The 26,750-nt window shown below is 43.4% G+C and overlaps 2 protein-coding genes and 2 pseudogenes across 2 annotated transcripts; 3 read left to right on the forward strand and 1 right to left on the reverse strand.

The window, feature by feature from the left end:
- Window positions 1-909: 909 nt before the first annotated feature.
- LOC119730964 lies at window positions 910-4,623 on the forward strand (annotated as a pseudogene).
- Window positions 4,624-7,808: 3,185 nt separating this feature from the next.
- On the forward strand, window positions 7,809-11,270 carry LOC119730963 (annotated as a pseudogene).
- A 3,461-nt stretch (window positions 11,271-14,731) lies between these two features.
- Window positions 14,732-22,326, forward strand: LOC119730965 (retinol dehydrogenase 12-like). Its single transcript, XM_038204033.1, has 4 exons — window positions 14,732-15,479; window positions 17,250-17,492; window positions 19,508-19,937; window positions 21,688-22,326. The coding sequence occupies exons 1-4, from the start codon at window positions 15,338-15,340 to the stop codon at window positions 21,881-21,883; spliced, it is 1,011 nt and encodes a 336-aa protein (XP_038059961.1). The 5' UTR covers window positions 14,732-15,337; the 3' UTR covers window positions 21,884-22,326.
- Window positions 22,327-25,480: 3,154 nt separating this feature from the next.
- On the reverse strand, window positions 25,481-26,482 carry LOC119730109 (zinc finger HIT domain-containing protein 3-like). Its single transcript, XM_038202890.1, has 3 exons — window positions 26,476-26,482; window positions 26,113-26,220; window positions 25,481-25,659 (listed from the first exon to the last, which is right to left on the reverse strand). The coding sequence occupies exons 1-3, from the start codon at window positions 26,480-26,482 to the stop codon at window positions 25,481-25,483; spliced, it is 294 nt and encodes a 97-aa protein (XP_038058818.1).
- Window positions 26,483-26,750: the final 268 nt, after the last annotated feature.

Raw genomic sequence — 26,750 nt, forward strand, 5'->3', positions numbered from 1 at the left:
ATAAGTGATTTGAATGATTCTTGTACTAAACGAAAGCTCATTGATTGGGCTTTCATATCCTAGATTTTGAAAGAACTTCATTCAAAAATTGGTCCTGCCATTTGGGCTTCTGTTTTTTTGGACTCACCTTGTCTACGCATTTAAATAACTGTAATTATAGTAGTATATAATTATTAGGATTGATAAACTGCATGAGTCTGATCATGGTGGTATGCTGAGCTACCCAAAATGTCTTTTAAAGTCTCTGTTTCCTTCCATCACAGACATTAATGAGCGCAAAGTGCGGGCTATAACGTAGCTATATCCTCTGCATGCTGATTTTAGATTTTTTTGGGGGGGGGGGCCTAAAACAATTTTGGTCCTCCGAAAAGTGGGTCCAAAACATTACGGCGTGGGGTTCGGGGCCCACTTAAGGGTCCCGCATTTTTGTTTGTATTCTAGATGCTATGTGGTGCGATCTGAGGCAATTTCTGACCACTTTTACCAAATTTTGAGGAAAAGTTGGTAGTGTACGCAGTGCCTGCCTTTATTGCGACGTCACTTTAAAAAAAAAAGAATTCTTTTTGGGGGGGGGCATGGCCCCCGTTGCCCCCCCCCCCCCCCCCCTCCCCCCCCCCCCCCTAGATCCGCCCTTGAGGCCAACGTGGATTAGTAACAAAGAGTGAATTGAACCAATTAGAAGAAGGTTTTGCACAAGCACCATACAAAGGGTCCGGGTCCGGAGTACATAAGCTGCATGGGAGCAATTTCACATTTAGTTTTCCGTCGGGAACGTGCGACGACGGAAGGGTAATTTTCGGTGTTCACATGGAACTGCATGAATTAATGTTTATCCTTTAAATTGTATATCAGCATTGAACTTTGCACAGGGTTAGAAGGTTCCTATTATAGGTCACGGGTCAAAGTCGCTGTTGCAAACTATAACGTTTACCAGTTACCTTTTTCATCGGAGTGCAAGCAAAATGGAGGCAACAACAGCATTTATAATCATCGTAGCTACATTGGCTGTACTGTACTTTCGTCACTACAAGAAGCACATTGCTTGTCGGCGGTACTGCAGGAGTAATTCTAGACTGGAAGGGAAAACGGTCGTTGTTACAGGTATTGATTAACCTGCAAAAAATGCAACGTTGTGTGCATACAGTCTGATACAGAATCAGACCCGTGAACGTGGCTTGTATACAACGCCAAGTTCACGGGTCTAATACAGAATATGCTCACTGCAAAATCAATCTTGTCGTTATTTCATGCTAATTTAATGTTAAATTCCAAGCTCACTGACGTTCACTTGGTTCACGAAGGTTGTGAATATCAGGCGCGGATCGGGGGGGGGGGCAACCCCCCCCCCCCAGCTCTTTAAAAAAAACCATACAAAATTACATACAAATTCCAAAAAAATAAGTCGAAACCCGCCCCTGCTGTGACACCCCCCCCCTCCAAAATAATACTGGTTTAATGTCCGCCCGTTCAAAATACGGTACACCATTCTGTAATCTAGTGCTAATAATCGTCGAATTTGAACAGCGCCCCCTATGTACTAAACCCGTGTACATTTTCAGATTTTTGGGCTGAGGAACCCCCCCCCCCTTGCGAAAATTCCTGGATCCGCCCCTGAATGTGGTGACCATGCATGCAAGGTCTAAACCAAATCATTTTTTGTTAAATTGCTAAATGTCTTGTCGTGTAAAGGTATACGAAACCTACGTCCTGTCGTTTTTTAGCTGCGGACAGAAACTCAATAAATCGTCGTGTGGTTAGTTAGTTAAAGTTAATTAATAGTTAGTTATAGTGAGTTCGTTCGTTACTTAGTAACAAACGCTTGTAAAAGTCTTGCATGGATATAAATCACGTTGTCCCTCAGGCCCTGGCAATGGGTATAGTATGAACTCGTGTCTGAGGCACTGGCCCTCTTTTGCGTCTAATTAATGGGTCTCCACTGACAGTCGGGACCCACGACAGTTGCAGCACCTGTGTTTGAACCAATGTTTTCAAAAAGTATTGTTAGGCCAAAAAAGAAATAGTCGGTCTCTGGTCAGAGCGAAGTTCCGGAATTGATGCGGCGACGCGTGTTTTTTTTTTTTTTTTTTTTTAAGCTTGAATTGTACAGTCAAGGTGGGTACTATTTTGCTTTTTTGTGTCCTCATTATACATTGGTGTCCTCCATAATTTGCCTTGGTGCCCTTTATCATTTGCCTTGGTGCAATTTCCCCATTCCTTGGTGCTCCTTGGTTCAAAAATTTGAGGAGGTGCAGCAATAGAGGGCACTGTTGTAGCTTCCGTGTTAATTTGAAGGGGGGAAAAAAAGGTTGACGCGCATGATTAAAATCGACGCACGCGCTGACCAGAGACCGAGTATTTTTTTTTTTGGCCTTATCCAAACGGATCACGTGTGAAATCTAACTACAGATCATCATTCCTCCAGGGGGCAACTCGGGTATCGGCAAAGTGACGGCCCTGGACTTGGCCCGGCGAGGCGCCCGTGTCATCCTCGCCTGTCGCAATCTCCAGAAGGCTGAAGACGCTGCCAAGGAGATCAAGACGCGTACGGGCAACTCGGAGGTTGTGGTGCGCCACCTGGATCTAGCCAGTCTGCAGTCCGTCAGGGAGTTTGCGAGCAAGATCAACGAAGAGGAGAAAAGGCTCGACATTCTGATTAACAATGCAGGTATGTGGCAAAAGCAGATCTTACAATGAGCTTTTCCTCCTGCTGTCGTATGTGTAATGCTATCTTGCGTCAACATGCTGTTATTCCAGCGATTTGTAAAAGCCATGATCGGTCCATAAGCAACATAGCCCCTTGATACTTCCTAAGCTTGCCAACTTGTACTTTTTCTTCTTCATTTTTGGGAAGACTCATATGAAATATATCTTCAAAATTGTGTACACTTCTGTATTGCATTTAATAACTTACTGCATAAATGGTATACACAGGGGTTCCATATGTAGGCACCGCGAGTGTTGTCACTGAAGATAACTTCCACGCCGTTTTCGGCGTCAACCACTTCGGCCACTTTCTGCTGACCAATCTCCTTCTTGACCTGCTGATGAAGAGCGCCCCCAGCCGGGTGGTCACAGTGTCATCCAACGCCCACAAGCGCATGTGGGGCTCACTAGAACTCTCCCGCAGTGCTGTGGATGCCGGGAAACCGGGGCGAACTGACGGCGCAGCCCCGGTCCTTTACCCTCACCTCAAGAACTACCCTCACAGCAAACTGGCCAACATCCTGTTCGCTCGTGAGCTAGCGAGGCGTCTGGAGTCCACGGGTGTCACCCTCCGTCTCCGTTCAACCTGGTGTTGTCTTCACACCGATCTGGCGATACATGCAAATCAACAGGGTCATGACCCTGGTCTATTACGTGATCTGGCCAATTATGCGGTGGGTATTACACGAGTAAAACCAGAGATACATTATGAAAAACATGGATGGTGGATGAGCATTTCAACTTTCAGGAAACGGAGGGGAAGTATAAAGGGGGGGGGGGGGGGGGGGGCATGTTGAGTGCAGGCGTCCAGAAGGCGCTCTGTTGGGGGGGGGGGGGGGGGGGGGGGGGGAGGGGGAGGGGGAGGGGACATCCCCCTCGTAAAATGTACCATGATTTCTTCTGCATTCTAAGGCAATGCGAGAATAAATTTAAGAACTTAAGCATTCTATTCTATCTGACTGGCCCCATTTTACCGTAGTAAAACATTAGTCACTGCGGCTGAACAGGCGGGGGTTGCACCGCCACTCCCCCCCCCCCCCCTCCCCCGGAGCTAGCTGCCACTGATAATGTTAGAACTTTTACTCCGTGATGGGGAAAAGTATTGTGTAGATTGAGTTCATTTGAGTTAAAAAATTATACGCATTATAAATCCCCCAGCAACACAAGTGGGGTTGACCGTGAAAAGCTTCCTTCGCCAGTCTCCCCCCCCCCCCCGGATCGCAACCCACCATACATTTTTTCCGCCTCATATACATGTAGTAAGATTCATGTTCCTAAAGAATGCATAACGTCGACCCACTGTGGAGCGGAGCGGAGCCTAGTCCTCCAAGTTTTAGTGGCCTGAATTCTCCTACAAAGAAAAAGAATTAAAAGCCCCATTTGAACCTTTTGTGGGCTTAGAGCTATTTGTCTGCCTTAGATCTTCCATTATTATAACTTTGTTGGGAAGCGCCGACAATAGACGTAAATAGCCCTAGTACTAGTAGTAGCTCTGAGGGTAAATTTCGAAACCACGGCCTAACTCTCTCTGGTTTCTGTTTTGTTGACTGACGCGCAGGTTGTTGTTTATAGACGAGGAGGCGGGAGCCCAGACCACACTCCATTGCGCATTGGACGAGTCGGTGCCCCGGCTTCCGGGGCGATACTTTGCTAACTGCGCCGTGGTGCAACCGTCTGAGCTGGCCCGGGATGATGAGATGGCGCGAAGACTGTGGGATGTCAGCTGTCAGGCCACGGCACTTGAAGAAAAGTCGACATGAATGGAGTAAATTTATGTTGTTTTGAAATAAAACGCCATCGTGGCATTCGACTGAAATGAGACAATTTCAAAATTATAAATAATAATGCATATATATTATTCGCATGTAACTCAATTAAATTAACACAGATATTTATATCAAACATACAATAATACTTTTAAGACAAAGTTTATCATTGTTTAAGTCACAAATAAATAATTACAAAGACTCAGAAAAGTATTTATACGATAGAGCAGTTTCAGAATAAAATTTATATAACATCTCGAGTGAAAAAAAAAATCTGAAAAAGTCGGGAAACATGGGGGGTGCCAGGGACATTTAAATACATTTGGGTATAAAATAGGATTTATTTACCAGCCATTCATATTAAAGAAATGAAAATGAATATTTAATTAATATTAATTGCTTGCATTAAAAAAACTTTGAAATTCAGTGACTATTAATGAATCATTCAAGCATGCACTCGGATCGTACGAGGTGCCCTATACAATTTTGCTGTCGCATCACGACGGTTATAGGGGTCCAGGTATTCCAAAAAATGGCGCCGTCTCCGAACAATTTGTTTTTATTTGATTAGAAGTTAAGAACATTAAAATCTTAGTTTTAATGATAAAGCCGTATAGCTAAAACTAAACCCAGCTTTGAGAAACGGGCATCGTGTTTTCACTTTTAGCCGTAGTGGTTGCCTGACCTAATAAGATTGTCAGAAATAATAGTCAGAATATTTTGGTCTGGGAAACCAGTCTAGCTCTGGCTCTCCTCTGTTGATTTTAGATTTTTATCTTGTTTTAATAAGAAGGCTAACGTGGATGAGTAAATACTAGAGCGAACTACCACGATAGGTGGTTTCAAAGAAGCATAACACAAAGGGTCTGGATCGAGTACAGCTGATTGGGACCTATTCATATTTTCCGTCGGTGCAATAATGGGAAACGCTGCAAAACACCGCCCGATCCCCCACCCCACCCAGCCCCCTTCTTGGGATAGCCATATTCTTTCGTTCCATAATATGAGCTGTAGTAAGATGAGCGGAGTCCATTGTCTTTCGAATCAGGGGCCTGACATTTCCAACAATGAAATACAAGAAATGTGTCCACACGTCTTGTATGCAAGCATTTTAAAGAGCTGTTGTCTAGAGGTCTTGCATTATTATAACCTTGTTGGGAAATACCGACAACAGATGAAGCCCTGGTAGATATTGGGGAGGGGTGGAACGGCCCAATTCTCACTGGTTTTGTGTTTTGTTGACTGAAGCACAGGTTGTTGTTTATAGACGAGGAGGCGGGGGCCCAGACCACGCTCCATTATGCATTGGACGAGTCGGTGTCTCAGCTTCCGGGCGATTCTTTGCCAACTGCGCCGCCGTGCAACCGTCTGAGCTGGCCCGGGATGATGAGATGGCGCGAAGACTGTGGATGTCAGCTGTCAGGCCACGGGGATTGAAAACAACTACTAACAGCATGAATTGAAATAATTTGAACTTTTTGTTTTCAAAAAACGTCGACGTCACCGTGGCATTCTGCTGAAATGAGACAATTTATACCGATATAATTATTATATCATGCGAAGGGAACAAAACGCCTAATTAAATCTAAACAGACATTTATATCCACCATAATAATATTGTTTTAGACTAAAAGTATAATTGTTAAGTCATACAAAAATATACCCGACACAGAAAATTATATAGTCACTAAAAGTAGTTTCAGACTCAATGTATATCATATTTCGATTGAAAAAAAAGTCAAAAAAGTAGGAAACATGGAAAAATAAAAACCGGAAACAATAAAAAGCTTCAAAGAATGGTGGAAAATCAACTCAAAAGACTAATCCTTTCTATCAGAGGAATATCAGTACATGTATGCAGTTTAAAGTGAAATCGATTCGAAGACAACTTAAGAACAAGGTTCCAGTTGACCAGTGGCGGTTCTACGGGGGGCTTGGGGGGCTTTAGCCCCCAAAATTTGTCTAGCCCCCTCCCCCAAAAAAATATATTAAAAAAATGCACTAGCAAAATGTAAGAATGTGTCGTACGTGCAAACGGTCTCCCCTAAATAAATAGTCGTGAGAAGGGTGCATTTATTTTGTACACTTTTAGTTAATATAGTGTGCCTGATTGTAGGATTTTATCAGCGCTCCCCATTGAAAATATGGCACCAGCCCCCCCCCCCCCCCCCCCCCCCACCTATTCATTTTCGGAGGCCCAAGTGTCCGGAGAAAACCGGTCTACATTTCAGCACGCCCACCTGAAAACAAATTCTGGATCCACCCTGCTAGCCCCCCAATATATTAGCTCTAGAACCGCGCCTGCAGTCGACCGAGCTTATCCTTTAAATTACAGTTAATAATTGTGCGATTATTTGCAAGAATTAATCCGTAAAAAAGAACTTTAAAACTTGTGTTTGTGTTCAAAATTCCGAAATATTGAAAGATACATAAGTGATTTGAATGATTCTTGTACTAAACGAAAGCTCATTGATTGGGCTTTCATATCCTAGATTTTGAAAGAACTTCATTCAAAAATTGGTCCTGCCATTTGGGCTTCTGTTTTTTTGGACTCACCCTGTCTACGCATTTAAATAACTGTAATTATAGTAGTATATAATTATTAGGATTGATAAACTGCATGAGTCTGATCATGGTGGTATGCTGAGCTACCCAAAATGTCTTTTAAAGTCTCTGTTTCCTTCCATCACAGACATTAATGAGCGCAAAGTGCGGGCTATAACGTAGCTATATCCTCTGCATGCTGATTTTAGATATATTTTTTTTGGGGGGGGGGGGGGCCTAAAGCAATTTTGGTCCTCCGAAAGTGGGTCCAAAACATTACGGCGTGAGATTCGGGGCCCACTTAAGGGTCCCGCATTTTTGTTTGTATTCTAGATGCTATGTGGTGCGATCTGAGGCAATTTCTGACCACTTTTACCAAATTTTGAGGAAAAGTTGGTAGTGTACGCAGTGCCTGCCTTTATTGCGACGTCACTTAAAAAAAAAAAAGAATTCTTTTTTGGGGGGGCATGGCCCCCGTTGCCCCCCCCCCCCCCCAGATCCGCCCTTGAGGCCAACGTGGATTAGTAGCAAGAGTGAATTGAACCAAGAAGAAGGTTTGAACAAGCACCATACAAAGGGTCCGGGTCCAGAGTACATAAGCTGCATGGGAGCAATTTCACATTTAGTTTTCCGGCGGGAACGTGCGACGACTGAAGGGTAATTTTCGGTGTTCACATGGAACCGCATGAATGTTTATCCTTTAATTTGTATATCAGCATTGAACTTTGTACAGGGTTAGAAGGTTCCTACTTCCTATTATAGGTCACGGGTCAAAGTCGCTGTTGCAAACTATAACGTTTAGCAGTTACCTTTGTCATCGGTGTGCAAGCAAAATGGAGGCAACAACAGCATTTATAATCATCGTAGCTACATTGGCTGTGCTGTACTTTCGTCACTACAAGAAGCACATTGCTTGTCGGCGGTACTGCAGGAGTAATTCTAGACTGGAAGGGAAAACGGTCATTGTTACAGGTATTTATCAACCTGCAAAAAATGCAACGTTGTGTGCATACAGTCTGATACAGAATCAGACCCGTGAACGTGCTCACTGCAAAATCAATCTTGTCGTTATTTCATGCTAATTTAATGTTAAATTCCAAGCTCACTGACGTTCAGTTGGTTCACGAAGGTTGTGAATATCAGCTGGGGACCCCCCCCCCCAGCTCTGTAAAAAGAAACCATACAAAATAACATACAAATTCCTAAAAAATAAGTCGAACCCCCCCTGCTGTGACACCCCCCCCCAAAAAAATATATTATACTGGTTTATAAATCGTCGTGTGGTTAGTTAGTTATAGTTAATTAGTTAGTTATAGTTAGTTCGTTCGTTAGTTAGTAACAAACGCCAGTGAAAGTCTTGCATGGATATAAATCACGTTGTCCCTCAGGCCCTGGCAATGGGTATAGTATCAACTAGTGTCTGAGGCACTGACCCTCTTTTGCGTCTAATTAATGGATCTCCACTGACAGTCGGGACCCACGACAGTTGCAGCACCTGTGTTTGAACCAATGTTTTCAAAAAGTATTGTTAGGCCAAAAAAAAATAGTCGGTCTCTGGTCAGACCGAAGTTCCGGAATTGATGCGGCGACGCATTTGTTTTTTTTTTTTTTTTTTTTTTAAGCTTGAATTGTACAGTCAAGGTGGGTACTATTTTGCTTTTTTGTGTCCTCATTATACATTGGTGTCCTCCATAATTTGCCTTGGTGCCCTTTATCATTTGCCTTGGTGCAATTTCCCCATATCTTGGTGCTCCTTGGTTCAAAAATTTGAGGAGGTGCAGCAATAGAGGGCACTGTTGTAGCTTCCGTGTTAATTTGAAGGGGGAAAAAAAGGTTGACGCGCATGATTAAAATCGACGCACGCGCTGACCAGAGACCGAGTATTTTTTTTTTGGCCTTATCCAAACGGATCACGTGTGAAATCTAACTACAGATCATTATTCCCCCAGGGGGCAACTCTGGCATCGGCAAAGTGACGGCCCTGGACTTGGCCCGGCGAGGCGCCCGTGTCATCCTCGCCTGTCGCAATCTCCAGAAGGCTGAAGACGCTGCCAAGGAGATCAAGACGCGTACGGGCAACTCGGAGGTTGTGGTGCGCCACCTGGATCTAGCCAGTCTGCAGTCCGTCAGGGAGTTCGCAAACAAGATCAACGAAGAGGAGAAAAGGCTCGACATTCTGATTAACAATGCAGGTATGTGACAAAAGCAGATCTTACAATGAGCTTTTCCTCCTGCTGTCGTATGTGTAATGCTATCTTGCGTCAACATGCTGTTATTCCAGCAATTTGTAAAAGCCATGATCGGTCCATAAGCAACATAGCCCCTTGATACTTCCTAAGCTTGCCAACTCGTACTTTTTCTTCTTCATTTTTGGGAAGACGCATATGAAATATATCTTCAAAATTGTGTACACTTCTGTATTGCATTTAATAACTTACTGCATAAATGGTATACACAGGGGTTCCTTATGTAGGCACCGCGAGTGTTGTCACTGAAGATAACTTCCACGCCGTTTTCGGCGTCAACCACTTCGGCCACTTTCTGCTGACCAATCTCCTTCTTGACCTGCTGATGAAGAGCGCCCCCAGCCGGGTGGTCACAGTGTCATCCAACGCCCACAAGCGCATGTGGGGCTCACTAGACCTCTCCCGCAGTGCTGTGGATGCCGGGAAACCGGGGCGAACCGACGGCGCAGCCCCGGTCCTTTACCCTAACCTCAAGAACTACCCTCAGAGCAAACTGGCCAACATTCTGTTCGCTCGCGAGCTGGCGAGGCGTCTGGAGTCCACGGGTGTCACCTCCGTCTCCCTTCATCCTGGTGTTGTCTTCACACCGGTCATGCAAAGAATAAAGATCAACTGGTTCATGACCTTGGTCTATTACATGATCTGGCCAATTATGTGGTGGGTATTACGAGTAAAACCAGAAATAAACCTTTTGGTGTATGGAGGGGGGAGTATGAAGGGGGTGGGGCGTGTTTAGTGCAGGCGTGCCAAAGCCGCTCTGCTGAGGAGGGGGGTCCGAGGACAAAAAAAACCTGGAAAATGTACCATGCTTTCTCCTAATGCGTTCTTAGGCAATCCGAAAATAAATTTAGGAACTTAAGCATTCCATATATTATTTCTGGCCCCATTTTATATAGTATAACATTAGTCACTGCGGCCGAACGGGCTGCTGGGGTTGCACCCCCCCCCCCCCCCCCCCCCATTGCAAGCTGCCACTGGTAATGTTAGAACTTTTACTCCGTGATGTTGAAAAGGACTGTGCAGATTTAGGTCATTTGAGTTAAAATTATGTATTAGGATAAATCCCCCCTGTCCCCCCCCCCCCCCTGCAACGCAAGTGGGGGTAGCCGGGGACATGTCCCTTCGCCCGCCCCCCCCCCCCTCCTTTGGGATTATATTCTTTCGCCACATATAGTAAGATTTCATGTTCCTGAAGCATGCAGTACATTGACCCACTTTGGGGCGGAGCGGAGCTTATAGTCCTCAAAGTTTTGGTGGACTGAATTCTCCTAGCTAATTTGAGAAAAAGAAGCCGAGGGTCCGAAAGGCAAATCAAATCAAGTCAAAGCCCTATTCGAACCTCTTGTAGGCATATTATAGATATTCTGTCTATATCTTTGATTATTATAACTTTGTTGGGAAATACCGACAGAAGACGTAGCCCTAGTATATGGCTCTGAGAGTTGATCTCGAAACCATGGCCTAATTCTCCTGGGTTTTGTGTTTTGTTGACTGACGCGCAGGTTGACGTTTTTAGACGGGGAGGCGGGGCCCAGACCACACTCCATTGCGCATTGGATGAGTCGGTGTCCCAGCTTCCTGGGCGATTCTTTGCCAACTGTGCCGCCGTGCAACCGTCTGAGCTGGCCCGGGATGATGAGATGGCGCGAAGACTGTGGGATGTCAGCTGTCAGGCCACGGGGATTGAATAAAAGTCGAAATGAATGGGATAAAATGTGATTCTTTGGGTTTTTTTTACGAAAAGGTCATCGAAGTTGTAACAACGTACGTGTTCTTTGACTTCTGTTCAAACCAGGCACTTCTTGGTAGAGGTCGATGACCGGGCTGATTTGTTTTTATATATTCATATTTATTTTGGAAAGTTTGTGGTCTCATATGAATCTGAAATATACTGTAAATTTCTCAGACCGTAATTTTGGATGATGTATGGAGGCATAACATTTTGATTCTCACCTTTGTGGCAATGTAGCGAGCTTTAAATCTTGCGGAGGGAACTTCCCTTCCCCCCCCCAAAAAAAAATACCTGTCATTGTGTATAATTATAGGGAGGAAAATGTTTTAATTAAGGGTAGATCAACATTATAACAACAACATCATCATCATCGTTCGACTGCACTGCAGACAACCACAATTTCTTCCAACGACTACGGTCACTGGCAAGGTGGACAAGTTGCCTTGGTTGGAGCAGGTTGTCTTCATTCCCTTGGAGTCATTGAATATTGTTGTTGTTCCCCCTGCTCTTTTTTGTCTTGCGATGGAACATATAGAACATAATCTTTTCATATAGGCTCTTCATTCTGGCATCCGTAGGATGCGACTGAGTGATTGTGACGAGATCTTTTAACGACATGAGAAAAAAACTTGTTTTTGACCAGCTTCCCAGAAGTGTCTGTTTTTAGCCGGACGTGTCGCATTATAACACTGATTATACGAACGATTTATTATTGTAGAAGAACACAGATGTTAGATGGCTATAGAGATCTAATCCTTGAATGCCAATTATAATAGCTTTTTGGTTGTAAAGGCCTACAGTACACAATAGTCACACAAATCCTGCACTCATGGCTTGATCAATTTATAATCTGTCTTTAATAAGTGCCCGGTACTTTTCAATGCTGGGTTCTTTGTTTTACATTGTAATGTATCTTGTAACTTCACAAATGTATTGCTAGGGTCGTGACATGGGTACGTACATGCAGCTGACGTCACTACATTTTGTGCGCAGTGTTTGAGACCCAATGTATACTGCGTGCCAGTGTGCCTAATTTGTTTTGCGGTCCAAATCATTTCAAAATGAAATAGGCAGTCACGTGACTGCATGTCCTCTCAGGTTCCTTCGGCCACAGTCAAAATGAGAGTTATTGAAAGATGTAATCGGAAACAATGAAATAATTAAGATCTTGTATTGTGACCAAAAAAATAGTTAAAATTTAATGATGAAGGGAGTTTGTTCTGTATAAAACGTGTCAGAAAATGCCGATTTCGTGATTTCAACTCAGCATGACCTTAGTGAATTTCAGGGAGAACAAAAGTTTATCGGATTTGAATTGAAAAAAGTCAAATGTGATTCTTGGCTGGCCCTAATTTCAGCCAAAACACCCCCTCCCCCACCAGTAATCTTAACTGTATTATAGGGTGGTTTTGTTTAGGGGGGGGGGCAAAACCCCTATATAATCCCAGTTAAGATTAAGTAAACGTAGATTTCCCAGTACTGAAAAATCTATGTTGAATGTAAATTTACTCGAAAGGATATATCAGCTACATGGTACCTCAAGGTGCCGACAATAAGCTGTCGTTGATATATACATCTACGTCTACGTCCGGGTTGCACCTTCCGTATGTTATTGCCAAGTCTTTCAGTTCGCGAAATGTAATATTCCCCCATTGGCATGTAGTAGACTTGGCTCATGTCGGCCCCTTGCCCCGCTTTGTCTGTTTAGTTTGCATTATCTTTTGCGTGGCAATGTCATTTTTATTGAGGGGGGATATACAAAAGGGCACTTGCACGTCCGTGCTGAAATGTAGACACGCTTTTTTTCTCGGGACACTTGGCCTCCGTAAAATCAAAGGGGGGGGGGGCTGGTACAATCTGTCGACGTGGGTCACGGTTGTTCAAAACCGACGATCATGCACACTAACAGACAATATGGATGCTTTTCAGGGCGATGCATGCGTGAAATTAAAAAAGGAACCCGAAAAGGCTGATGTGGCAGAAAAAGGGCACGACTTATTTTTAAAAAGGGCACTTGTTCAGAAAAAAAGGCACTTGTTAAAGGGAATATACATCATTTGCTTTTGCTGTAATTTTCAGAAATGGATGGAATTGGGGGGTTGGAAATATATAGCAAATATAGTTACACTGACTTTTTTGAGGTTTTGGGTTCGAAAATGCTATAAAAACCAAGAAAACAATCCTTTTCCTGTAGTCTGGTTCCCTGACTCCATATAAGAAGAAACAGAGCAGTTTACATACATTGGGGAATTGTAAGGTCAGGGAACCAGTCTAGCTGGCTTGTACCCGTTCATAGGTGTGTAATCGATTGCAAACAAGTGCGATGGTCAATTGGGGCCAGTATTTGAAAAAAAGCCAGTTTTTTTCCAACGCTGATCGGCCGATCAGCGTTGGAAATTGATACAAAAATAGCACTTTTCTTGAAAATGACAGTATACCAGGTGCCATGATTTTGAAGGATGCTTTACACTGTCATTCACTAACAGTCCAGCAAGGTATTTCAAAATGATTTGGTAGTTTTATTTTTTGATGTTTGCAAATGTTGTATTTTCCCTTTAAAAAAGGGCACTCTTTACAAAATATTTGGGGGTACTTGGTAAGCGCTTGTGAAAATTGGCATTTGAATGGAAATGGGCAGTCTTTACAAAATATTGAGGGGGGGGGAGTCCCCCCCCCCCCCCGCCGTCCCGCTGGCTGTGCTTATGATGATTATTACACATGAATATAGTTATAGTATATAAGGCCAAAAATATATATATTCGGTCTCTGGTCAGACCAAAGTTCCGGAATTGACGCGGGGACGCGGCTTTTTTTTTTTTTTTTTTTGCTTTTTTTTTTTCTTCAAGCTTGGATTGTACAGACAAGGTGGGGTACTATTTTTGTTTTTTTGGTGTCCTCATGTACATTGGTGTCCTCCATAATTTGCCTTGGTGCTCTCGATCATTTGCCTTGGTGCAATTTCCCATTCCTTGGTGCTCTTTGGTAAAAAAAAATTGAGCAGGTGCGGCAATAGAGGGCGCTGTTGGAGCTACCGCGGAACATTTTGGAAAAAAAGATTGACGCGCATGATTAAAATCGACGCGCGCGCTGACCAGAGACCGACTTATTTTTTTTGGGCCTAATACCAGCGCTTTAAAATTCACGCTTTCACAAATCAATTCCGGTCCAAATTGACCATAGTGCTATATTTTAATGACAGGGTTAATATGAACTTAAATATTGTTTACGCTAATTCGTCATTACAATTCATTCGTAATTTTAAATGTAACGGTCAGTACCAGTTTAAGGGGATCTCCGGTTTACAAGCTCTGCTTTTTGGAGACCTCCTCCACTTATTGTTCAATCAAAGTTTCATCATTACATGTACATGTATTGTTATTTCCTATGAAGTGAGTTAGTGGAAATAAAATGAACTAAATTGAACTGACGGAACTGTATAAGAAATCGCATGTACCGTTGTCTTTTCGTACAGCAAATTCCCTCGGCATGCATGATGATCATAATATAGCACAGTACGTACCTCTGCTTGGCTCCCAGGCTGAATATACGGCCTAGCCCGCGTATTATCTGTTTTGACTGCGCGGAGAAAGACTTCAGTCAAGCTAAACAAAGTCTTTCTCGGAATATTAACGGAAACTAGACATTATAATAGAGACGTTCATGTCCCCATGAGACTTGCTCTCTTTCCGTTGTCGGGTCACTTTCTGCTTTACCCCCGAGCACTGTCCCGGCAGATTAACACACTCAAATGCTGTGGAAGTTCCGCTCGAATTCCTTTCAATTTTCTCCGAAATGTTCCACAATAATTACAACCACATGTGCTCTCTCCTTCTGGTACACCGAATATAATATGAAAGGAAGTCATCACAAGAAAGTGATTGATGAGATATGTTATGATAGCAGTTAAACACAGAAAGGGAGCACTGGAGCAGAGAGAAGGAGCATAAAATAATATTTTTTTGCCACAGTCCCTTCAGATTGATGATCGTGCTGGATAAATTCACAGAAATTCTGATTACTTTACCACCCGGGTGGCACTATCCGTACCATTTCCCGACAAAGCGCCTGGCTTTGGGTCCCCATTGGATCGGATTCCCGGAGTTTGGATCAGTGACTTGTAAACGTAGCGGTCATGTAACAAGCAATAAACAGGCAAACGGTTTTGTCACATACCTACAACTTCAAGTACACGAATCTAAAACTCGTTGCACGATCACACAGCACCGTGAACTTGAATGAGCGAATTGTTCAGCCACACGCCGCCATCGTTTTACAGTCAACGCTTCATTTTGCGCTTCTTAACACTTCATTGATTTCGATCAGACCTGTGCATTTTTTAGTTCAATATGGAGTTTCTGATGTCCTATTCAGCTGCCGTATGTATCGTCATATTGATACTGTACGCCTTGCACTACGGGAAAAATATAGCCTGTCGCCGTGGATGCAAGAGTAATGCCAAGCTCACAGGAAAAACGGTCATCATCACAGGTAACAACAATTAGTTCTTACTTTCTTGTGATTATTTTTTTCCTCCTCGACTTTAATTCTCACTGACTTGCTATAGCCCTCCTAAAGCAAGAGACCAAAGTTATATTTTACCAAAAGTTTAAGTTAACTCTCTGGTTGGCCCATGCTGAATACAGAGCCGCAGCCAACCTGGTGGAAAGGGGGGGGGGGCCTCGTTTTTACCATAAAGTTGGCGGATCGTCTTTTCGTGTGTATCAAACTGTTGATTTACGTATGGAAAATACACGGTCTTGTGGAAGGGGAGGATCGTTTTTACCAAATAGTGCCAAAGTAGACCATTTCATGTCTAATAAACTGTTGAACTGATATACGCATGGATATATTTGAGTCAATCGTTTGTGAGGAAAAAGTAGACCTAGCCGATTTGCCCCCACCCCTTCTGCCACCGAGTATCACCCGTTATCCACGGAGCCCAGTCTTCTGTCTAACGGCTTCGCCAGGGCCAGGGTCTATAACATATAGACTACCCTTCTGCCTACGAGCCTGGAATATTACTTATTGAGTTAATTAAAGGTCGTGCCCCGAATATTAGTTGACCTGGGCTAGCAGTAACACACACGTCTCATATAATTATGATAAGTGGGTCCAGGCGCTTCCCGGCATCAGCACATTGTCGGCTGTATACATAACACTGCAAAAAAAATGTTGGGTAAAACACTGTTTGGCAATATGTGTTTACCTAACATTGGTATGAAATTACTCATTTGGGTAAAACATGTCCAAGCATTGGGAATAATTTGCACAAGAGTTTAACCTGTTGATATGTTGACCAACGTTGGTCTAGCCTACATAATTATCAACCCATTTTGCCCAACGTTTTTACAGAGTTGCCATTTTCTTAGACGCAGCCAATAGTTGATGGTCTCTGAGACCAGCCTCCTCTGATGTCATTTGGCGGGTCCCCTCCCCCTCCCCCTCCCCCTCCCTCCGTCCAAGATTACTTGGCGACCAGCTTTAGCTCAAGGGGGGTATATAGCTGTGTTTAGCAGGCTTGCTATATTATGCATTTCCTATTTTTTTCTTTTGCGGCCCAGGGGCAAAAAGGGGGTTGGCATACCCCACCCCAGATTACTCCTACCATATTACTTTGATATAGTGTTTGCAAGCCCATGTGCAAATTTACTTGCCAAGTTTTCGTTTTACTTGCCTTAATTTGGTTGTCCTAAGTTGGTTGAATGAGAGGCTTATCCGACAGCCTTCAGCTTAACCTCGAAAAACATATTCACGTGCAACTTGACAACTTTATACCTTGCAATCCCACCATGTTCCAATTCCGCACAAAAAAGTGATTATAGTCCCATAAATTATTTACATGACACACTGGGAATCAGGGATGGTATGCATAGGGGATGGAGTGAAGCCGTCCGTTTCTATCCGAGACAATAAGTATTACTAAGTGCATATGACTATGTTTGAAAATTGTAAAACTGTAATCCCTTGTATTTTGTGCGACAATAAACGCAAGTCGGAGCAAGGAAATTGGCATGCTTGCATCGCACAACTTTGTAGATGATGTGCAACATTTATATCTTGACTACAGTCTTAACCATGTGTCTATAAACATAAAAGGGAGGCTTGTAAAAGTCGGTGCAACGTCATTAGGGCCTATGTCTCACGTCGACCTCTCTGTCTGCCTTTTAGTCATTCTTAAAGCCATCATTGTTCCTCAAACTTTGCTTACTTCCTGTCAAAGGCATTAGTCATGTATTTTTTAACACATCTATATCCCAGGGGGCAATTCAGGCATCGGCAAAAGGACGGCCCTGGACTTGGCCCGGCGAGGAGCCCGTGTCATCCTCGCCTGTCGCAATCTGCAGAAGGCTGAAGACGCCGCCAAAGAGATCAAGACGCGTACGGGCAACTCGGAGGTTGTGGTGCACCACCTGGATCTAGCCAGCCTGCAGTCCGTCAGGGAGTTCGCTAACAAGATCATCGAAAGCGAGGACAGACTGGATATTCTAATAAACAATGCAGGTGGGTTTATGCGAGTGTGTTGTGCCGATTACCGTGCCAAACTACGTTTCCGCTTTGAAGGCATACTTCAAACGGATTTTGAGAGCGAAGTGAATTTGTCAGGGAAGTAATAAAAACACAAAGTGTTGACCTTGACATCATTAAATTTACGTCCATTCAAACTCTAGCCTGTAACAACCACTAAACCACCCCGCCACACTATGTATATCATAATATTGAGACCTTACTTTTTTTCTTTTTTTTTAATTGATGCAACAGCCAATCAAAATGGAAGACAGTTGTAAACGAAATACCAATATCCAACTTTATTTTGCACTTTTGACTTCACGGCATCTGGTTCGACACAAAACATTCCAGACAATGTGGAGTACTTTTTGGTATGCGATGAGTTTTAGTGGTACGTACGTGTTCGTGTGCGCCAATGCGATCGATGAAAAATGCTATGTATTTTATAGCTCCACGGTCAAAGCGCCTTGTAAAGTTTCAATCCTTGTAATTTGGCACCTTCCCTCGACACCAGGCTCACCTACGTCATTCATCAATCTTGTAATGGGTTTTGCAATGGACCGTGCCTGATTTGACAAAAAACGTCCACCTCCTGTCTTTGTACATTTCACCATGATAGAGCAAGGAACAGATGATTTCACAAAGTCCCTGTGACCCAGTTTGACAGAGCTATCGAGGTCATGGAGTGTCATGGCCTAGCGGTTAAGAGCACCGGACTCATATTCTGGTGTTTCAGAGGCAACAGAGACGTGGGTTCGAGCCCGGGCGCGGACACTTGTGACCCTAAGCAAGGCTTGCTTCGTCCTTGGGACGTGTGTTGTATAGGCCTAACGCACGTAAAAGAACCCAGTAACGCTTCGCTACGAGAAGGGGTTCGCCCCGGTGTTTCTGGCAGGAAGGATGTGTATAAATCAAGTTGGTGTGATGTTTCCCCGGGATGCTTTGCCGACTATATGATACAGATACAGATCCATCTGGCTAAAACTCATGCAAGGGCGGATCCAGGGGGGGGGGGGGGCCAAAGGGGGCCATGGCCCCCCCCCCCCCCAAAAAAAACGAAATCAATTTTTTTTTTTTATGTGACATCGCAATAACGGCAGGCAATGAGTACACCACCATCTTTTCCTCAAACAAAAAAACATTGGTTAAAGTGGTCAGAAATTGCCTCAGATCGCACCACAGAGCATCTAGAATCCAAAAAATTTTCGGGGCCCTTAAGCGGGCCCCGAACCCCACGCCGTAATTTTTTTGACCCACTTTTTGGGGGGGCCCAAATTTTTTTTTGGCCCCCACCAAAATTGTGTTCTGGATCCGCCCTTGAACTCATGATGCAATATAGATTTAGTCGTTTGAGCGGTGCCTGTACTCATTATTGATTTTTGCTTTACTGTAAACATTAAAGGGTCATATTTGGCCACCCATTAAAGCGTTCATGTTTGCTCCGATATTGGCTCAAACAAAATAATAGAAGGGATAATTAAACAGGTGTATATCCAGGGAAACATTGGCGGCAAATTCCCCAGACTTGATGGGTGACTGCACGAAAGGATCTGTACTAAGACTTTTTTTGCCGAAAGAAAAACAACTTGACACGACATCTTACATTATGATGTCCTCTTGTCAACATGACCAAGGGGTTTTGAAAAATTTAACAAGGGAAATGTGTGAACATTGCTAGTCATCATTGACATAAACTGTGATTCAGTTGCCGAATATTTTAAACAATGAACTTGTAAGCTGTTATCTAGATGATGCCATTTTTTTTTACTAAAAAGGTGAAGTCGAGTCCATTGCAAGTCCCTGCAAGTCCTTGGAAGTCCACCACAAGTCATCTCATCCCCATTATTCAATTCATAAGCTATTCAAATGAGCTTTGATTTAGGAATTCCTTTGTCATTGTTCATCCACTGTTACTTGTGAGTGGACTTGTGACTGGACTTGTGATTTACTTGTGATTGGACTTATGATGGACTGGACTACATCCCTGTTGTCTTGCCCTTGATCTTTAGGTATCGCCGTTGTCTCTGGCGAAGCTCTTACTGAGGACGGGTTTCCATCGTTGTTCGGCGTCAACCACTTCGGCCACTTCCTGCTCACCAATCTCCTCCTAGACCTACTGAAGAAGAGCGGCCCGAGCCGGGTGATCACCATCTCCTCGAACATTCACCGATGCATATTGAGTCCGATGGACTTGACTCGGGTCGAAAGCGACGATAACGGGAACATTCGCCGGGGGCTGTATCCACGCCTGAAGACGTACCACCACAGCAAGCTAGCCAACATCCTGTTTGCTGGGGAGCTTGCCAGGCGTCTGGCCTCTACAGACGTTACCTCCGTCTCTCTCCACCCCGGGGTCATCTTCACCCCGATCTGGAAGAACGTGTGGAGCCGTATCTGGATCTTGACACCGCTGTACTACATCTTAGGCCCGCTGATGTGGTATGTATGTTTGCAGTGTTGTTGTGGAGTTCATCGCAAGCCCTCAACAGTTTAATTCAGTCCGATTCAAGGCACTAGCTATAGACTATTATCATGTTGCAGCCATTTGATTTTTTCCCATTCAAATGAATGTAACCAAAGCGAGGCTGGAAGGGAAAATAGTCTGGTTCCGTTTTGCACAAAAATCTTTATCATTTAGTACTGTTATTTGATACAGGGAACATGACTGAAATGGTGGCAGCATGATAAAGGTCTATTCAAATGAAGTGTGACAAAACAGTCCTTTGTAAATGTAACTGTCCATCCCCTGGTGCTCATGACCGGACTTGTGGTTTGCTTGGGACCGGACTTGTGAAAGGACTTGTGATTTACAATGTACTTGTGAGTGGACTTGTCATGAACTTGTGCTAGACTGGACTACACAGCACTTTTAGTTTGCCTGAGGAATCGAATCTGAAATTCCGAAGGGGATTATATTACCTTTTCTCTTCCATTAAATCTCAAGTGATTTTATCTTCATTTTCTCCATGCACTCCCAAAAATCTAAGCTCAATTCCAGAGAGCTGTCGAGCAGAAAACCTCGCTTATCAGCTGAAACCAGTCATATGCAGTGGTGTAGCCGTTGGGGTGGTGGTGGTGGGGGGGGGGGGGGTTAAGCGGGGTAATTAACCCCCCCCCCCAATATATTTTGTAAAGCACCCTGTTGTAAGCAAGTGCCCTGGCCAACTTTTACCCCCGCAATATTTGTAAAGCGCCACCACAATTGTGTCCATGATCGTCTGATTTGAACAGGAAGATAGGACAACCGCCCCCCCCCCCCAACTTTTTAATACTATGAAGGCCAAGGACCGGAGAAAAAAAACCTCTACATTTCAGCACGGATGTTGCACGAGCTTTTTACCCCTGCCCCCGCCCCTCCCCCAATAAAAATGACCTTGCTATGCCACTGGTCAAAAGCAATTGCATGAAATTTTAGCAGGTGACCTGTTTTTGCTCAGCAAATAATTCATGTGCTCCAGAAACCTCAGTGATTAGCAGCTCCACGACATTCATTGCCCAGGACCTCATTTCAAATCAGCCAAGCGCTAAAAATAATGTGCTTAGCGAAAACAGGCCACCATCCAAAATGAAGTGCTATTGAAATAGCATATGACTGGTGCTCAACCGATGTCTGCTTAGTGCGAAAAACTTGCTCAGCAATAGGCCATGTCCGAATTACTTGGCTACCAACCTCGTCCCCAGGGTGTCGAGCAGTACTCGCCCACCACTCTGGGGCCTGCCTGTGTGTTACATTCGCATTTGTTTTTGTATGCGGTGTCTGGGGTAATAATGTTGTCTTAACGAGACAACATGCAGTATCACATTTAATATTAATAGGAACATATTGGAAACTGAAATGAATATTTTAATGAAGGCGTGGACGAATGATCGCGAAAACACGTACTGCACGTTGTGAATAACAACACCAAGTACACGATATAAAGCCAATTGCGGTATCGAATCAGGATACAGGAAGAAGGTTTCCTATCCAGGGCTTACTATTGGAAACGAGGTTGGAAATAAAGTAAGCACTGGGGACGAGGTTGCTTGGCTACGGCTTGAAATTACACACAAGTCTATGGGAAGTGGCTGCAGCCACTACAGTAGAGTCGTGTGTAATTTCAAGCCGTAGCCAAGTAATTTGGATACGGCTATATTTTCTGCTTAGTAGCTCAAGCCTGGTATTTTTTTTCTCCAATTTCTTCCTCAGGTTGCTTCTTATAGACGAGGAGGCTGGAACCCAGACCACGCTCCACTGCGCCTTGGACGAGTCAGTCAGTCATCTATCGGGCCGGTATTTCACCAACTGTGAGGTCAGCGAACCCTCTGCCATGGCTCAAGACGAGGAATTGGCTAAACGACTGTGGGAGGTCAGCTGTCTAGCCACGGGGATCAAGGAAAAATGAATGTTGGGTTGAAAAATCCTTCAAAGCACTTAACAGAATTTAAATTTTGAGGTGGTGGGTCAGAAATTATTTTAGTTCACAATGTTTTTATTTCTCAATGAATAATCACTTCATACTTAAAATGCAGAGTAATGTATGTAGAATAGAATACATTTTATATACAACTTGATGTGGATGGAAAACACTCACAGAACTTGCTACCCCTGATGATGGTCACGATTTTCATCAACCCTCTATCAATATATTACTGCACGGTGCACCATTTCAAAGAAAAACTGAAGTCGCAAAAGTGTAAAAGCTTGACTGTATTGCAATGTACATGTGCAGGCATTATTTCAACTCTTTGCTCAAGGAACACCTGGTTTTTAGGCTTCAAGTCTGGGCCTAGTGACAGGATGATTGATGGTCTTGTGGTCAACAGCAGCTACAAAACAATACAATTACAATACTGTACATGACAGTACAAATCCTATGGGAGTTGGCCTGGGTCTGATCTTTGCCTCAGAAGTTCTGGGTCAAACGTTCAACCACGGTTAAAGGGGCACCCACGATGCTTTGTTTAGCTATGTCTCAATAGGGAACTTGTGGAATATGACATTTTTGACAAAAAACCTGGACTAAGGCCAAAAAAAAAAAGTCTCCGGTTTCTGGTATGCGCGCGCGTCGCCGTAGCCATGCGCGTCTGCAAAATAAAAAAGGTTTTTTTTCAATGAAAGATGATGTCTCAAAACCACCAAACTCACTGGTTTGACTGGAATTCTGCTGCTGCACAATTTTAACGTGTTTTTAGATTGGGTTATGGTCGAGAATAAGCTTAATGTGGCCTCTCTGGACTCCCATATATTTGCACTAAGTTTAGTCGGGCACCATTTGCAGTCATCAGCACACATTTGAAGCAAAAAAATCAGGTAAAAAAAAAAAAAAAGCCGCGTCGCCGCACCACTTTTTGGGCAAGCTCCATACCAGAAACCGAAGACTTTTTTTTTGGCCTAATCAAACATTATTTAAAAATGGACTGTGGCACACCACAGAGTTAATACCACGATACATTGTTTTAATAAAAAAATTCCATTCTTGAAATTAACAGAAATTATTAACTTTTTTGTGTGATCCTTATTTTCAAGAAAAGTAAACCTTGATGTGCACGTACGTATGTCTCTTTCTTTCACAAACACACAAGCTGATGGATGCTGTTTGTATTATAAGAAACCTTTTTTTTTTTAAAACAAATTTTGAGAATCCGTGGTGCATGAATAACAATGACAAAATAAAACCTTACATGTTGTTTGAGAATATTAAGATGGTCAAACAGGAATAACATTTCATTTTAAAATTAAAACAAGGAAAGAACATTTCACACATTAAAACCTACATGTAGTATCAATAATGTACCAAACAGGTACTAGAATCGCTATAACAGAGGCGCTGTAGACAATATCCAGCCTCATCTGTATAGAACACGGCTGTTCCATTCACATTGCACAATGATATCCCCTTCTCTTTCTGCATTTTGGAAAAACATTTTTTGCATCCTACCCCACCCAAGGCCAAGTTTGCCAAGGACTATAGTTCACCAATGGTTAACTAACGTTTGCCCGAACTCTGTCTAGTCAACTATGGTTGACTACGCTAGTCGACTATTTGGAACCAGCCTACTGGGGTTGGTTGCTTCGCTGGTAACCAATAGCCACGCGCATTCATAACGCTAGCAGAGAGTCAGGATCCAGAAGTTTTGCGATGACATTTTGACCAGCGTTTGACTAGAGACGTTCGCACGTTGCTATCAGTGCGCAGGCGTAAGGCACGTCACAAATCAACCACTAGTCGACTAATGGTCCTTGCCCGAACTTGGCCCAAGTTGTAGAGTCTAGTGCTTCAACTAGCTAGGTGACACAGCGCCCTCTGTTGAACAATAAATGGGAAGTTTGCAGTAACACCCATGTGAATGATATCTCTGAGTGAGTTGTGTGGTTCTGAGAAGAACCAGTTGGTTTAACTCCACGTTTCGCACAGTATGCTCTGCTCGTCAACAGGAAACAGTCTCCTGATGACGAGCAGAGCATACTGTTTGAAACGACGAGCTAAACCAACTGGTACTTTTCAGAACCACACAACTCACTTAGAGATATCATGCACATGGGTGTTTACTGTAAACCTCCCATTTATTGATCATGTCCACCATGCAAACCCTGAAGTCTTATCTCTGTTGAACAGTTGTTCAAATCAGGATGATGTCAGTCTAATTTTACAATACACTTCTTTGAACTAAAGCACTTTTTGCCAAAGTTGCTTTTCCTGTTCTCTACAACTTCCTGTTTTCTTCTTCAATTTGTATACTTATTTTGGTGGGAAAAACTATTCTAATTCTGGCAACTGAAACCCTCTGATTTTGGGGTAGTTTTGGACCTGTAAATCCTGAAAAGATCCGCCTAAATTATTGCTGGGCAGCATGTAATTCGAAATTTGAAAAAATACATCATTCTATAACTAAATGTGGACTGATTATTTTTTTTTTTTGGTAAGTGTCTTATTTGAAAGTGAATCATTTTGGAAAAGATGAATATTTTGCAATTCAAAAAATAAAATAACACATGGACAGCCACTTTAAAGGCTGTGTGTTGACATGGGAAAAACAAACAAAAATACTGTGAAACCATCCTGACCGGATACATATCTATGATGGTTTGCTCTTTACATTCCTTCAAGCCTGTTGCCTGTTGCAGGTAATGCAGTGTGCTGGTCAGGGTGACACCGATGGATGGCCAAACACAGAACCTTACAATGTGGGAGTCAGACATTCCATTTATTCCAGGCAGTCAGATGGCATAGCTTGCATCCTGGTTAGCACTGAAGAAAATGAAGAAAAACATTTTCCTGAATACCAAAAACTGACCTGTCTTTTTCGTCTTCAAATTAACCTTACTAAGGGCCATAACGGTGTTGTAGTCGGGTCCATCACAAGTACATAAGTCAGCTGGTACCATCTGATGGTGGGGGCGCTGTTCAAAACCGAGCTACTCACACAATATATGGGGCTATTCAGGGCGATACATGCGTCAAATTAAAACAAAAACGCCCAAACGGCCGCTGGCACAAAAAGGGCAGCAATTCTTTTTTAAAAAAGGGCACTTGTTCTGAAAAAACGGAACTTCTTAATAAAAAAAGGGCACTCCTACCAAAAATATTTGGGGGGGCAGTGCCGGGGAAATAGGGCATTTCAATGGAAAAGGGCAGTCTTTAGAAAACATTAGGGGGGGGGGGGGTAAATACCCCCTTCCCCGAATACCCATGTTTTCCTTCAATAGAGTACTTGGTTCCTGTAGTACCCGTAAATGCACACCACTAACCACAAGTCCATCATAAGTCAGCTTACAAGTAACAGGGGATGAAGGATGCCAAATGAAAATCTTCGTGACATTTCATTTGAATCGCTTGTCCAATGACTTGAAACTGTACGACTTGCAATTCATTTGGGCTTTAACTCTGAGAATTTGTGGGATCTTTACCACAACGCCCTTGACAACCCTCTGCATAAACAAGCGTGTGTTACGGTGGTCTTAAATTTACCTTTTTTCCCCCGAGTTTGAGCGAAGTCCTTCACGTATGTTTCTCTTCTGGAGCCACGGCAGCTAAGCATGCATCAGCAAACTCCACAAACAGTGGTTCCTGCATAAACCTCTCTACCATCGCAGCCTTGTCCTTCACACGGTCCACCTCTAAGAGCAACCGCTGAAGATGCTTGTTATGGAGTAAGGTTTTAAGATCACTGGACTCGGCTGTGAGGAAAAAGAAGTCAGAAATTAAACAAACTCAATGAGGTCCTTTATTTTGGTAGGGAAGATTGTTGCTCCTGGAAGATTGTTTTTAACTTTTTTATGTCAACAAATATTTTTTGTTCACACTGTATACTGAGTGTTGTCCGAGGGCTTGTGAGAAAAATCACAAACTACTCGGGTGGACTCGAACCCATGACCTCCTGCTTACTAGTGCAGATGTCCTACCACTCTGCCACCGAGCTTGCCAGAGTCGGCTGGCTGGTTCAAATCTGATATAGCAGCTGGTACCGCAACCAATGTATTCATAAGTCCACTGCTTGAAATTCCCAGCACAGCCTACGTCAACGTTCACCAGTAGTCTCTACAGATTTCAAATTGGAATTGTTTCTTGTGGCCAAATATTCTACATGCACTCCCATGTTTAATTTTTAAACCAAAAAAATGTTGACTTACCAAGTTTGTCCAAACACTCTTGTGGTATTCTGTCATCGTGCTCCTCCTCGGACTGGAATCCATTGTGCTTGTCCATCAGAGTCTTGGCTGGCTCTAGCTTCTTCTCTTCTGCAGATGAAAACCAAGACAAGAGAATTATAACAAAACACTGCTATGTGTTTCCATTTTGTGTTAGCTAGGGGCCCCTCTATTTTTTTAGCCGTAGCAATTTCTTTTACTTGTCTCAAATCGTGGCCCAGAGGGCCAAATTCCATGTAGGATGGAGGATTCGATTTAAAACAGTAACAGAATGCAATTCTTACTCTTAGGGACACAAAAAAATAAAGTTTCAAAAACAACGTCAAGGCTGGGACACGAACTCACGTGGCATACTTGCAAGGCGGGCACGCTTTCTACTCACATGGTGTAGGACTACTTTGTATAGCATAGGGCCTACACGTAATATTAATGTTAACATTCGGGACCCGATCACGGCTACATGTTTGTAGGCCCTACCTTTTCACAAATTCAGATGAATGCACACAAATCTATGGGAGGGGAACGTGGTTTATTACATCCGCATTCTTATGAATCATAATGATTCTACAATTTTTCATCTAAGGAAGATGGCAACTGTTGTTTGCACACAAGTTTGAAGC

Source organism: Patiria miniata, unplaced genomic scaffold, assembly GCF_015706575.1.
Source record: "Patiria miniata isolate m_02_andy unplaced genomic scaffold, ASM1570657v1 HiC_scaffold_22, whole genome shotgun sequence".
In the NCBI taxonomy this organism is placed as follows: domain Eukaryota; kingdom Metazoa; phylum Echinodermata; class Asteroidea; order Valvatida; family Asterinidae; genus Patiria; species Patiria miniata.

Excerpts from the sequence above, each read along its gene's own strand:
- LOC119730965 (XM_038204033.1), top strand. The coding sequence starts at position 15,338 with ATGGAGTTTCTGATGTCCTATTCAGCTGCCGTATGTATCGTCATATTG. Across the intron at positions 15,480-17,249 it reads AAAAACGGTCATCATCACAG|GGGGCAATTCAGGCATCGGC; the intron begins GTAACAACAATT and ends TCTATATCCCAG. Across the intron at positions 19,938-21,687 it reads ATCTTAGGCCCGCTGATGTG|GTTGCTTCTTATAGACGAGG; the intron begins GTATGTATGTTT and ends TTTCTTCCTCAG.
- LOC119730109 (XM_038202890.1), bottom strand. Across the intron at positions 25,660-26,112 it reads AGAGTGTTTGGACAAACTTG|CCGAGTCCAGTGATCTTAAA; the intron begins GTAAGTCAACAT and ends TTTTCCTCACAG.